The 14,835-nt window shown below is 40.5% G+C and overlaps 1 protein-coding gene across 10 annotated transcripts in view; it reads right to left on the reverse strand.

Annotated features, from left to right (window-relative positions):
- PHF20 (PHD finger protein 20) overlaps positions 1-14,835 on the reverse strand; it is a 190,130-nt gene that overhangs the window by 20,595 nt on the left and 154,700 nt on the right. For all 10 annotated transcript variants that reach the window (XM_073310018.1, XM_073310016.1, XM_073310010.1 and 7 more), the window contains 2 exons: positions 5,919-6,018; positions 2,582-2,777 (listed from right to left, as the gene is read on the reverse strand). In XM_073310018.1, the coding sequence (XP_073166119.1) occupies positions 2,582-2,777; positions 5,919-6,018 (296 nt within the window). The remainder of the gene's footprint in view (positions 1-2,581; positions 2,778-5,918; positions 6,019-14,835) is intronic.

Here is a 14,835-nt window from a genome sequence, read left to right on the forward strand (position 1 = left end):
TGGGGGAGGTCTCTCGGGCCCTTGACCAAACCCTCAAATTTGATGTTTCAATTCAGGTTGTTGGGAGGTGGTAGACTGAGATGGAAGTGGCTTATGCCTTGTGGGTCTTTGCCTCTGCCGCTGGGTTATCGTACTGCCTCTGTGGCTGTGTGTAGGGCACTGGCCTTGAGCACTGCGATAAGTAATATCTGCCTTGTTATCGTTTTTGTGCAGGTGTGTAGATGCCTAAAGACCAAAGAGTTGCTCTAGAGTCTTTCAATGTATGGACGGACTCAGTCTTAGTGGCAAATATTTATGGACCTTCAAAGGGAAGATCCTCTACAGTAGATTGCATCTCCCCCCTTGGGAATCCAGACAGATGGAGCCAAGAGTCCTGTAGCATGACTAGGCGGTTGCAATGGATCTTGCCATGTGTCTGCTGATTCTAAGGAAGCCTGTACAGCTGTTCAAGCCAGGAGGTGATCTTCTGAGATGACTGACCTAAATTGCACCTTTTATTCTTCCAGGATAAAATCAATACATTCTTACAGTTTGGAGTAATGTGTATGGTTGTATTTCACCATCAAGGCCTCACACTTTACTATGCTGAACTGTAATCTCGCTGATGAATAGGCCTTATGACCAAAAAGATCCAGTCTTTTCCCCTCTATCATATGGGCTGGACCTTGAATGGTGTTGCCTGCCCCACTTGTTGACTGCCTCTACCACCAATGAGTTTGGCTGAGGGTGTGAAAATAGAAATTCTAGGGCTTTTTTTTTTTTTTTTTTTTTTTTTAAGGAGACAGGTCCCTCCTGTGCAGAGTCAGTGAGGGAGGTCTGTCAGAAGCTGAGGTAGGTGACTGGGAGGACTTTGCGATTCCGGGAGGAGAGATTTCATCATAAAGATAAGTTTGAGTTTAAGGTCCCTCACTTTCCTCGTGCGGGTCCTAAGGTTGTAGCAGTGGAAGCACGTCTCTCTCTCCCCCAAGCAGCACAAAAGAAAAGGGATAGGAACGAGTTCTAACTAACCAATCTACTACACTATGCAGCTAATCCTGAATCTAAATCTAAGGTAAGTCTTGTAGAGGCACTGCTGAAGCTCCGACTCGGACCAAGGGCAGTTCAGAAGGAACCGAGGGGTGGCTGGTCACACTGTGCTAGAACTGCTGCTATAGGCGTGAGATGGGGATAGCACATGTGCTGCCCAATAAGGCACTGCTGTCAAAATTCTCTGACTAGAGGTGCGGGGCACACCATCACCTGGAGTGGAGCACCCACAGAGACATCACTCAAAGAAGAACATCAAGTTACTCTTTCTTCAAATCTAGAAATCTCTTGAAGATTGTTTAATGATGCATTTTATGAGAAACCGAGTTAATGCAGTACAATACCTTACAGCCCGGTCAAGATAAGATGGAAGCCAAAAGGAAAAAAATTCCATAAGCAAAACACTCGTGTATTGTTCCGTACCTTAATGCCACAAAACAGATATTGTGTTCAATAGCTGAAGAATCCTAAAGATCTAAAACTCTCATGTCCCCTTGTTGTACAACACTGGGAAGAAAGGTCCTAAAGATCCTGAGATATTTAAGTTTCACCTCCTTCCTACTAAGTAGAAAAGTATTCCACAGAGGTGATTAAGAAATCCCATGATGAACGGATACATAGTATTTCCATGATGCATGACCCTGTATCTTTTTTTTGCAATCCACTATTCAAACGCTTACAGGTATTGCAATTATCACATTGCAGACACAACAGATTGAGGGGAAAGGAGAAGAAGTTCTAAAAGAGGCCCAAGACACCAAGAGCTTTGCTTTCCAAATGGCTGCTGCTATGTGACCGACTGATCAGTGAATGGAGAAACATTTAAGAAATCACATTCTGAAACTGATGGATTTGACGTTAGGATAATTAATTTTTTTCATCCCCAGAACATTAAGGAAACTGGAAAAATGTTGCTCAACTCATAAAAATGCAGAAAAAGTTGGTTATTGACTGTCCATATCTACTAATACATATATGCATGTATAATGGAACGTTTTGTAATTTTTCTGGTTGCGTTGGTAACCACAAAATAAAGTTCATATAGATTATAAAGTGGTGGGCAAGCCACTGAAAGGCTGCTGAGATATTAATGTTCTCATTCCACTATATATAATAGAGAAATAAGAGATGGGCTAAAAAATAATGTTCCCAGTAGCAAAATTATGGTTTAGTAGCATTGAGATGGAAAAGATAGATGTATACCTGTCATCCATATTCTGCTTTTTTCCGTATTCTGTTTAAATATTCTAGAAGAGTTTTCTTCTATACTTTGCTTGCTCTCTCTTTCTCCAGGCTTCTGTTTCAGTATATCTACACCCCACACCAATATTTTATTTTTTATATTTTATAAATTAGTTTCACTGCACCAAGGAGCAAGCAGCTTTTTTTTTTTGGGGGGGGCAAATCACAACTCAACAAACCAAACTCCATTCCTATATACCCATGGAACAGTATATGAAATCAAAATAAATCTGCATCATCAGTTATTTTTCTACTCTTTGAAATCTGTTTCACATCTAGTACATGCCAATTAAGACTTCAAAACACTGCTTACTGTAGAATGCTCATCTTCAGCTGCAGTCCATGCAGTACTTCTATCACTTTCTGCACATCCCCAAGAAGCTGGTGAGTGGCTACAATCTTCTTGGCATTCTGGTGGGAATAATTTTCTTCCAGAAATGCTAAGCCATGCATATGACCATTACTTAACCACTCCTTCTCATACCAGTATTTTAAGCTGGATCTCTGACCTAAAGCAACAGTAATGAGTGGAATAAAATAATCATTAAGATAACTTTGGTATGTGAACATTACTGGTAATAGTTGTCATTAGCTTGATATCGACTAATATAAATCTTGCATCAGCTTATTAATAGTAACTCTTCTTAACAATAGCACTAGTAAAAGTCTATTTGACATGGGACACTCCACTACCCCAAAGACAGAAGGAACATATGAAGTGGGAAGTACATATGACACCTTGCTCCAAGCCAGGGAATTCTACCCAAGTGTAAAGCAGCAGTATTCAGTGAGGACTTCCACGCCAGACAGTTGCAACTGATGGACATCTTCATCTTTTTGATGTATTCTTATTAACACAATACTGCACATTCCAGTAACTAAATCTTCAGGCATAAAGACATTATATAATTCAGTGCAAATGATTTTAAAGAGTCTGTGGACAGACAAACAAATACACGACAGGGCTGTGAACTTCCCATCACCAGTAGTTTCTTTGATGCCTAGTCAGTTACGTTTTATAAGTAGAATGCATGTACCAAGATGCAGTCATTGAAATTTACAATTTTGACCAAAGCCTCCTGCAAATATATGAATACCCCTTGCTGAGGAGGTTGGGGTGTCACAGAAACAGCTGAAATGCATCTGCGTTATCACATTATAAAATAGATGGGATAAACACAATAGTAAAAACAAATTAAGAAGCCAAGCCAAGGAGCATCAATAAAAATCGTGGGATGGGCCTGGAAATGCATTCTGGCTGGGCGCTAACTGATTAAAACAGAGGGTCTCTCTGAAAAGTAGACTATTCAATAGAAGTGTGCTTGTTTTGGAAGAGCAGAAGTTGGGCTTCTGCAGCTGCCCCAGAAGAGCTTGTTCCACAGCCTGGGGAACATCAGAGCAAAGAACAAGTCACCTGCTCATATAAGGCCCAAAACACTTACAACACAGACCTATCTGAAAGAGGCTCCCAGAAGAATTTTAAAATATAGCTAGGTCAATATCCATTAGGGGGTTTTGACAGCTAACAGGGCAAACTTAAAATCAATGCACAATTTTACGGGCAGGAGGTACATAAGAATGCAGAGTGGATGCATGTTACGAACATCATTGCTCAGTGTAGTCATTGCCTATGCTGCTGCATTCCGCACCAGCAGGGAGGATCCCCTGTTCAGAGCCCTACTAAGGGAACTGTAATCATGGAACCTCTGTCACAAAGCCTTGTGTTGCTGTTCAATGGTCATTACGGGATAAATAAAGGCAAAATATTTTCATTCCATGCACAGTATGAATTTCCATGGCTAAGGTGTGGTTGAAAATAATGTCAAGATTAATGTCAACTAAGCTCATTATTTCCAAACATGCCATCTCCATGAGCAGGGATGGGAAAGGGGAGAGAGCACACTCATAACAATCACTAGGCTTGGCTGGCAACAATGTGAGGTCTTGTAGGTATGACTAGAACCACTGCAAAGGAGTTCCAGGCACACCAGCAACATCCCTTAGTAAATAAAGCAACAACATGTGGTCAATGGTAGGAAAGCTGCCAAATACAACGTCAACTCATCCTAATCGAAAATCTACAGATCATTTAGGACCCTGACTGGCAGTCTCAACTCCCTAAGATAGACTGAATCTGGACTTAAACCTATCCAGGATGTCACTGATTTAGAGGTGGACCTGGAGCCAAAAGGCCATTACCCTTCTGGTTTACTGTCTCCTAAAAAGAAAGGTCAGACAGGGAGAGTACTAGCAAGCACTCCTGTGACTTAAAGAGGGGTGAACTGCCATAACCAACTGGCATCCACCACTTACTAAGTGATGTATTGATAATATCCCTTCAACAACAGCAACACAATGGTAGCAAACAGCTTTCTAAGTAGCCAGAGTGGGCACAGATCAGAGTATAAAACACAAAAACCCTTGAAGATATTGGGTACAGTGGAGAAGACAGTTTGTCAGTTGCCCCAAGTTCTGACAATTAAGAGAACTGGAGAGACAAGCCCCAGACTTCTTAATCGTCTCCAAAAAAATTCAGCAAACTTGTTAACAGTGATTAATTGAAGGAATTACTAAATCATAGAGTGTAAGTCCAGAAGGGACCACTGTGATCATAACACAGGTCATAGGATTTCCCTGAATTAATTCCTGTATGAACTAGAATATGTATTTTATATTATTTCCAGAATGGATAAAAAAAGATATGTGGTGATGTAATCTGAATAAATTTAGATTGTGCATGACACAGAGGAATTAATTTTGATGGCTTCTTACGGTATCTATGTTGACACAAAAAGTGGATCACAAGTGCATTTCAGAGATGAGAGGAGGGGAGAGGAGAGATAGTGATGACTGTTAGGAAACAGCCTCCTGCTGGCTAATTTCATGAGGTAGGTCTGGCACCACCTTAAAGGAGTCTACAGGATTGCTGTTGATGAGCCTGCCACAGCCATCAAAACAGGCATATTTAAAATAAAAGTGGTGGTTTGTAACAACAGTCAGGCACAGGTTCCATCACATTGCTACATGCTGAGAGGCCTGTGTGGGAAAATACCACTGTCATAAATATTACATATCCAAAGTGATGCAATATTAAATTATTCCATTTTTAGTCTATTTACCATCTTTAACATTACTTAGTTCAATATTACATCAATTAATTGCTTTGGCTAACTAAGTTCAAACTATAGCATTACCTAAAGCTTCCTAGCACTTAGTCAACAACAATTTACCATTAGTCTCTAACAAATTTAAAACTCTCAGGAGAGCTCAAAAATAAAACAGACTGAAAAATTAGACAACTTGATCTGTATTTTCCAGTCAAATAGTACACCCCAACTTAAATCTGTGTTACCAGCAAAATATACGGTCTATGCGGAGTATCTTTACAATTATACACATTTAATTCCAACTTCTGTTATGGTTTCACGTAACGCATCTGAACAATGTTGACTAAACAATAACAAATGAAAGCAAATTAAATTCACTTTTTAAAAAAAAACCAATAATCTAAAAAGGACAGACAAACTAACAGGGCAGAAATTAGTGGTATAAGAACAAAAACTATACATATATACTTTTTAATAGATATAAAAAGCTAATAAAATTACTACATGTATTAGAAGGGTCTGTAACCTTAGAAATCTTTGTACCTGGAGGATCTTGGCAAATATAGCAGGTATATTTCTCAGGTACATTATCTTCCAGTAAACCCATACAGACTCCATGCTGCCAGCACAGACACTCTTCACACTGTTTGAAGTCAAGAATTGCACATCAACAAATGAAACCTCAATACGAATACCTTAATTAGTAAGATTAATATGTGTGAGTATGTATGTATATAGTGTCTGTGTAACGAAAAAGCCAATAAACTTAAGAGAAATATAGGCCTAGAAAACAACATCCGGATCCCTCCTTATTTTAAGAACAGCAATTAAATTAAAAGATTGAAAATTTCATTGTAGTTCCACCTTCCCCACTCATTTTTCATAAAAATCACAACCATTTTCGAGTGAAATCAGAGATCATAAAAAGTAGCAAACTGATACCCCTTGAGACCAAAATCCTCTAGTAGATGAGCACATAGAGCAAGCGTCGTTGCAGCCATATCTGTCCCAGGACGTTAAAGAGACAAGATGGGTGAGATAATATCTTTCATTGGACCAGCTTATTTTGATGAAAGAGACAAGCTTTCCCAGACCCGAAGAGCTCTGTGTAGCTCGAAAGCTTCTCCCTCTCACCAACAGAAGCTGATCCAATAAAAGATATTACCTCATCCACACAGAGCAAGGGTAGCCATAGTACAAATTCAAGCTTCCCCTATCAATGTACCTAAAAAACTCCAGAAGTGAGAGGATAGCTGAGTCACCTTTATTCAATCCTTATTCAGAGCATCACAATCCAGGTATATCATCGAACGTGAAGATACCCTGAAGGCAGAGACATACAATCCTGGTCTAAAGTTAACCAGTATTAAACTATGTCAGTATTAAAGAGGTACAACTTTCTAGTGTAGATAAGGTTGTAGCTGCATTTTGTGTTTCTCTCTTTTTTTTTTTAAACCATGAAAAGTACCCAATTGCAATTTCCAAACAGCTCCTAGAAGTTACCACTAGTCCCATGTACACAGTCTAAAACAGGATACAAAGAACCTTACAGATAAATAAGATAACCAAATCTCTCCTCTAAGGCGTTTCTAAGTTTGATAATGAAAAAGATGGTGGAAGTGGGACAAAACTGCACGAGGGAACATTATTTACAGGACGGTGTTATGGCTCTATCTTCTTTTACATAAACCTGTTACAGAGAGGCCTGAGAGGAAAAAACCTTCCTGACTCTCCCTCATTCCCTGCGTGGCTCTCTGCACAGGCTGTACTGACAGGAACAAAGGTGTTTTTCAACTGAATTAGCTCAACCTAATAGTTACAAAATGGCCAGCTCAAACAACCTTAAAAGTATTAAACTGTACCTACAGGGGCATGAATTGGCTAACTCAACTGAGAAACATGTTTATTGTCCCTACGGCCACAGAGATTGTTTAGACTAGAGTTTGGGCCCTGTTTTGAGAGAACTGATTTCCAATTAACTGAAGTTATCCTTTTAGAAATGTAAACTTAGACACTACACAAATGCCTGTAGTTAACTCCTGCAGTAAACTCTAGTCTAGACATATCCTTTGGGACATATCTTCCATCTATGGGGAGAACACATGACTGCAAAGTACATTAGAAAGCACCAACAGATTCTGAACACCCAGGTTCATGGTTAGATCCAGTGACCTTGGGGCAGAGACAGAGAAGACCATGGAAAGGGGGTGGGGGAGGAGAGCACTACACGAAAGGTGGAGAGGGACATGTGGAAGAAGAGAGAGACTCACCCCCTGCCCCACAAATAGACTGCAAGATCCATGTACCAAGTCTCTGAGGAGGCTGGGATTAAGGAGAGCCTCTCCCAAAAAATGGGGAGAGGAAAAGAGGAGGCATTCCGTCACCCTACGAACTGGAGGGGAAGAGTGGTGCAAAAAATAGGAAGGAGACAGGCCAGTCAAGAAGGATGGGGTGGAAGTAGCCCCTCTTCTCACCACTAAGACAATGGTGGTAAAATGGGCAACAGCAAGATCAGTTGAGAAGAAAAGACTCTCCATCCAAAAAAAGAAAAGGCAGGTACCCCTTCCAAAACAGGTCTCCCCAATAAGGGAAGGGAAGAGGAGGCAGAGAAATCCTGCCAAGGGAGGGGCCAGAGGAAAACCCAAGGGAAAGGATGGGTTAATGGGAGGAGGGAAAGCAAGCAGAGGAAAAAGGAAGCCAGCCGAGGATGTGTCAAGAACAAAGAGGAGAGCTCCAGGCCCTGTCTAAACTAGCACTTCTGTAAAATTCCCCATGGCTGCACAACAGCGGAGCTGCACCAGTGAGAGATTTTAGGGAATGTGCTAGTGTAGACTGGGTCCAGAGGGGAAAGGGCAGAAAAGTAAAAGGGTGTTGTAAAACTGAAACCCACTCTGCTTAAAAGCATGATTTAAAAATAGTGCCAAGGCACTACTACACTGGGCAACAAACGAGCTGACAGAACAGTATTTTCCTCCAATTTTTCAATTCTAGTAATCTCAAGGATTACTGGTAGCAATCACACACAAAACATGTTCAGATAGAAGTGGTTTTTAGTTTATACATCTTTAACTGGATGTAAAGCAGACACTGAAAAAGCAGAAAGAAAGATTAGTGAGTACAAAAGGAAGGAAAAGTCACGGAAAACTAGAAAGATCAGGACAAATAAAAAGGAAAGAAGTCTGTTACTTTTGTTTCAAAGTTTTACAGCAAGTTTATAGAAATGAAACAAAAAAACACACAGACATTCAGTTTGAGTTACTATACTGAATCAGGAGATATCAAAGCATGGGACTGTGGAATGAGGAAGACTGGGGAGACTCTCATAAGCCCATTATCACTGTATAAGGGGCAAGGGAAAACCTGTTTTGGTTTTAGATGTTGACCTCCTGACATTTTGAAAATACATGTGTGCAACAGAGATAAATGAGAAATACGCAAAGCATAATTTGCCACACAGGCAAAATACCCAACTACAGAATTCAAGACAGCTGTTTTAACTAAAGTGAATGTTTTGAAATGTCTTCTAAAATGCGGAAAGTTGCCCCAGACACTTCAGAGCATTCCATGGAAGGACACAATGCTCATCACCCTTTTTTAACTGTCTGTCTAGTGCTTCCCACTTTTGCTTCCTGGCTACAGACCCACTGTAACAGGTGAGAGGAAGCAGACTGAGCCAGAGTATAGATTAGTAATGGAAAGTGAGCTAAAATGAGGAGCTAGAGATTTTGAAGGAGGAGAAAAGGTGGACAAGGGGGGGGAAGAGAACAAAAGGGCTAAAAAACCAAACCAAACAAATTAATTATATATACAAAGAAGGTGAGGCGTGAATTTCCCCAAGCTGGTATGTGGAGCAGCTCCATATCTTCCAGAATTAAAACAAAAAATTAAACTAAAAGAAAGACGCACAACCCCCACAAAATAATAATAATAAAAAAAAAAAATCAGGAACTAAACCCAGAAGAGATTATGCAGACTTGTTCTATTTGGGACAAATTGTTGTCCAGACCTTACCTTGGGGATGTTGGCCCCAGGAGAAAGTCTCATTCCCCTCCAATAAAAGGGTGATCAATGTAAAAACTGAATTGCTGCCTATATAGCTCTAATAGCAAAACCCTATGGCCCCTCCAGAGTTAAGCAGAGACCAGGATGAAGCCTAGGTGACAATTTGACACAGGTCCATATTTAAATAAGGTTTTGTTTCAGTTCTAGTACTATTAACTTAGTAATTCTTGCTATACAAACATATTATTTCAATGCAAAAAACATGTACGTACCTTTCTGTAACTACTGTTTTCAGACACAAATGGTTAAAAATTTTATACTATATATTAAACTGTACATGGTATAGTTGAAACTTTAACATGCTGCACTTCCTGTTACTGGGCCCAATCCTGCTCCAACTGAAATCAGTGGGAGGTTTATTGTCAGCTTTTAAGGGAGCTGCACCAGACCCTTTGTTATTTGAACTGTGCCAATATTAGAATTGCATACAATTTTTGTATGTAATCTTTTTATAAAGAAAAATAAAGATATTTTCCATGGCTAATGGCACTGAACTTCTTAGAGATGACCAGAGTGGGGAAGAGAATATTACTCACTTGTAATTCTGCCTTTTTGTAGATAAGATCTCACAGGAGTCCCACTCACAGGTCTTGCAGCCCCAGTGACAGTCATGCATAAACTACTCTAGCTCTTATGTTTTTGATGCCTCAAGACACCTGTGCGTTGACACAAGGGCTCCCTGGAATGTGTATGCTCCAACAAGCACCTCAGAGGTCCCAGAAAATTCTAGCCGGTTTCTTTCAGAGCAGTAAGAAAAGGCAGCATTTTGTCCCATTCTAACTGGCATTTAGAGTGCTCACATTTAAAAAAACCAGAAGTCAGCAATTCCTCCAGGAATGGGCAAATCTCCAAATAACTGCTTTGAGGGCAGATAGAGGAGACACCTCAAATCTGAGCTTCCAAATTGTGAGGTAAGGTAGAGGTCTGAGTGCTAATCTTCTGGGGGTGTGGGGGGGAGGGAATATCTTCAACAATGCAGATTTACAAGTAAGTAGTTTTTTCTTCTTTAAGATTACCAACTGCACAGGATTTTCACTCTTTCAAGAGTGGCTTGGGGGATGACTCAAAAATAATTAGAACGCTCCAAGAAGCAGTGTCAAAAAGAGGCTGGTACCCAATAAAGAAGAAGTCGTCTCTCCCCTCTTCCCCCACCCCTCATACCTCAATAGGATAATGAAAAACATACATAAAACAGCATCCAAGGATGCACCCTTCTAAAACAGAAACTTTCTAAAGCTGGCCAACTCAAATAGGAGAAGTCTCAGTATGTGAATACACAGATGGAGAAATACAAATCCATATAAAGAAAAGGAGTACTTGTGGCACCTAAGAGACTAACAAATTTATTTGAGCATAAGCTTTCGTGAGCTACAGCTCACTTCATCGGATGCATTCAGTGAAACAAATCCATATGTATTCTTCTGTTATACAATTCCCCAGACAAGACAAGCATAGAGAGTCTAGGCAATTACTTAAATAACTAAGCGTTTCTACCAAACTAAGATTTGATGTCCTAGTCAATTTTAATTACAATGTAGGCAATGCAGCTAAGAAAATAACCCAACGCCACCTAGATATCACAACCACCATGGACTTCTTCAAATTACAGCAATTCCCATAACAAAGCCAGCCATGCACGAGACCCCTTCACCCATGCCTTTGGGCACGTCTCTGAAGTATAGACAGCTTCACTCTCCTGGACAGACAGCCCCCTCCTCACGACAGCCAACCAGAGCAATCCACCATCACTATTTTTGTGAACCAACAAAATTAGTTCAACCCTAAAAGCTCTTGGCCCCTCCCCCCCAAAAAAAACCTTCCAGAAGACCCTGTAATAGAGACATCCAAAATGAAGACAGACAGACACCGAGCTACCACCATATGTGGGTGGTCCCTTGTGTTTTGCAATAATAGAATTTACCATAGAAATCCACCCCTTGCCAGAAAATTGTACTCCAGCATCTAAATTTTAATTTCTAATCAAGTTATACTTCTAGCCCTCACATCTATGAAATAGGAGAGCAGTTTAACTGAAGAAATTATATTTTCCTGAGTCTGCAGATAGCCTGAAACAATAGCATAGAGAGATGTGAACTTTCCCAATTCAGCTCTATAGGGCATTAAGTCTGACATCTACGCCTGATAATCGTAAACATTACTATTTCACTGCTGATCATTTTAGGACAACCCCAAAGCTAATTATGTGTATATCACTCCCAACAACTTCCTGCATGTTCTCAAGTACTAATTGTGCCTATGCAGCTGCTACAACACCAGTCCCCCATCCCAATAACTACTACCATGGAAAACATGTTATCCATATAAAAATCTGCTGCAAATCAAAGACTGAAAATATGGTAACATAAAAGACAATATTAAAATAAAAATACATGCTACTGTACTGATTGCATTATTCAATTTCATATTACATTTGTAAAAACAGAAAGGTAACTCAGGAGCTATAATTTTTAAAGTACATTATGTCTCTATATATTCCAGTTTATGGGAGACGCAGCCTTGGCACTGCTGAGCCTTAGAAACGTTTTAGAAAGAAACCCTTATTGGGACTGCACAAGTACCCTCTAGTGGTGCCTACTTTTACAGCAGAGATTAAAAAATAATGGTAATTTATAATCAACAAAAGGGTAATATGATGAGATGGCAGACACATACACTTCCGCTGAATACAAGGAGAGACTGAAAAACGTTAACTACAGTAAGAAGTCTAAGTTGAATAATATGAAAACAGATTGCAGAGAATCTGCTACTCATGGTGAAACCTCTTCCGCTTCTGAGAAAAATATTTAACAAGTAGTTTCCTAGACTGTAATAGGATTTTCCCCATTTCCACAGTACAAGTTAGGTCAGTCAGCATCCTCTCATTCAAGATGTGAGGATGCAGCATGCAAAAGCCTTTCTGGGTCAAGATGTCTGATATCACTGGTAGGAGATATGGCAACTCCCATCAAGTCTGAAGAGATATGCATACAGGTAGTGCTAAGTCAATTAGCATGACTCCCCAAGCTTGTGCACATTAGTGGTGTGAAAGATTTTGGCCAAAGGGTCACTCATCCTCAAAGAATCCAGGCAACCAAAAAGATAAATAAAACCACTAGTTTTTGTCATGTCTCAACTTATATCCACTCTCAATGCTCTTTAGGCTCAAGGAAAACAAAAGTCCCCAACCCCTTGAGTCAGGAACAAACAAAAGCAATCTCTGATCCTCCCTGCTCCGGAGGTTAAGGTAAGCAAAAGATTTAAAATCCCTTTGCCTCAGGATTAAGAACAGTCTCTAATTGTAAAGACACGAGAAATTCACAACCTAGGGATATTTAAAAGGCAGGCAGCCAGTTCCCCTCAAAGCTTCCAACAGACAGCATCTGATTTCTTCTTTTTCCTCCTATGTCCCAGACTGGTTTCCTGCAAGGTTAATGAGACTCAGCTACTTTTAAACCCTGCTCACTAATCCTCATGTCCTATGACATAAAATGGCCTATTCCAGCTTCTTAAGGACTCCTAATCCACACCCCATGCAAGACCTATCCCAGAGAAACAGCTGATGGCATAACAGGGTGAGGTGTATTTCTTTTCTGCCACTTTGAACTTGGGGAGAAAAGTCTGCAGTGTCTTCCATACTTTCTCAGGCAATTGGGTCTGAAATAAGATGCAAGGGCAAAGAAAGGGCTTCCAGTCAAGTTACCAGTCAAGCTTGATTGTTGAGGACAGAAACTGATTCAAACCCAACTGTTTTAGCCAGCTGCTTTATACATCTGAGGCAACAGAGGGATACTGGATCCTCCGGAGCACAGTAACTGTCTTTCTGTTCCTCTGCTGCAGATATGTATCCTGCCTCTGAAAAATTCTCCCCAGCAAATACTTATCCCCACTCAACCTCTTGCATTGATGAGGGTAATGCAAGATTTGTCACTGCTTTGCAAGTAATGTCAGCTGAACCAAGATATTTCATACAAGGTTATTTCAGAGTGTTAGACCAGCTTGCCTTGCACAGATGAATCCTACTTCTAGGGCACATATATTGATGCTGGAATAAACGGTGGTCCCATACCACCAAGTGCTCTGACAGATTTAGGCGTTGAATATGGTGCCATTATGACACTATATGACTAACCTGAAACACTTGAGTATTTCCACCAACATGCACTGCTGCCATCAAGTTTCTCCAAATGCTGCTCCCTACTTGGATTGGGGTATCTGGAGCCTTTGAGTTGGGAAGCTTGGAGTCAAAGGTGATGCACCAAAGGAGAGCTAGCTCTCTCTCAGAGCTTCCTGAACTGCATTTTTCATTAGATGAGTTGGAGCTCAGCCACTGACTTGGCACACGAATGCACCAAGGGTATCAAATCATCACTACTTTGGAGACCTCTGCTTCAAAATGGATGGTTCAGATTGCTTTGATACACCTAGTAAAGCAGATCTGCTAGGTCTGTGTCAACAGAAACGGCAACAGGCCAGAATTATGGGCATCTGATGGCAGCCGCCAGGACTGATTCCAGATGATCCTTTCAAAGCATATACAACCCATATATCTAGTCACATTGACGCCAAGTTCCTCTCCCAGATGCAGAGCACACCAGCCATGCCTACCATTGAGATATTCCAGCCACTAACACTTTCTCAAATTGTTGAGCTTCTTTACATTCTCCTTTTTGCATGCAACAGAATTACAAAGTAGCAGTCAGAGATAATGACCAATCAACAAAGCACTAAAAAATATAATATGAGATAAAAGACTATATTGGGTGCATTTATGAGCCAAAAGGTAGTACAGACTTGACTTGAAGTCTTGCAACCAAGCCAAACTAACTAAAGGGGTTTGGGGATTCAAAAGTGAGCCAGGGAGCTTCAAAAACATTCCTAAAACTGACCATTTCCCAAAAAGGGAGCCAAGAGCCCATTAACAACTGGTACTCCAGGCACAAAGTATCAGCAACCCAAACCACTCCACAGAACTGATTCAATTATTTTCACCACTGGCCAAAATTCAGAGAAATGATCAAAAGATACCAGGCAACTTGCCAAAAGAGCAGTGGTGAACAGAGCTGGAGCAACAACAGTTAAAATCAAAACATTGGCTGCCAGGTGCTTTTTTGCTGATTGAAGTTAGTATGGAACTGGCTCCAATGGTCTGTAGTTGGTGCACATTCAGTAGGTAGATCTCTCCTAACAACATACATATGCCTCAGAGCATCAAAGCACTTAAGAGCTAGGGGAGCTCCCTGAAGCCCCAAGTGTGGAATCTTGTGCGGATATTTATAGAGAAAGGGAAAGTCCCACATTTGCTGCTGCTATTGTGGGGCTGGAAACAGGTATTTTTACAAACTAGGCTGAAAGGAGAGTAGTATATCCAGATTGAATGGATGGATCTTCAAAAAAGTTA

Source organism: Lepidochelys kempii, chromosome 13 (genome assembly GCF_965140265.1).
Source record: "Lepidochelys kempii isolate rLepKem1 chromosome 13, rLepKem1.hap2, whole genome shotgun sequence".
Classification (NCBI taxonomy): Eukaryota; Metazoa; Chordata; order Testudines; family Cheloniidae; genus Lepidochelys; species Lepidochelys kempii.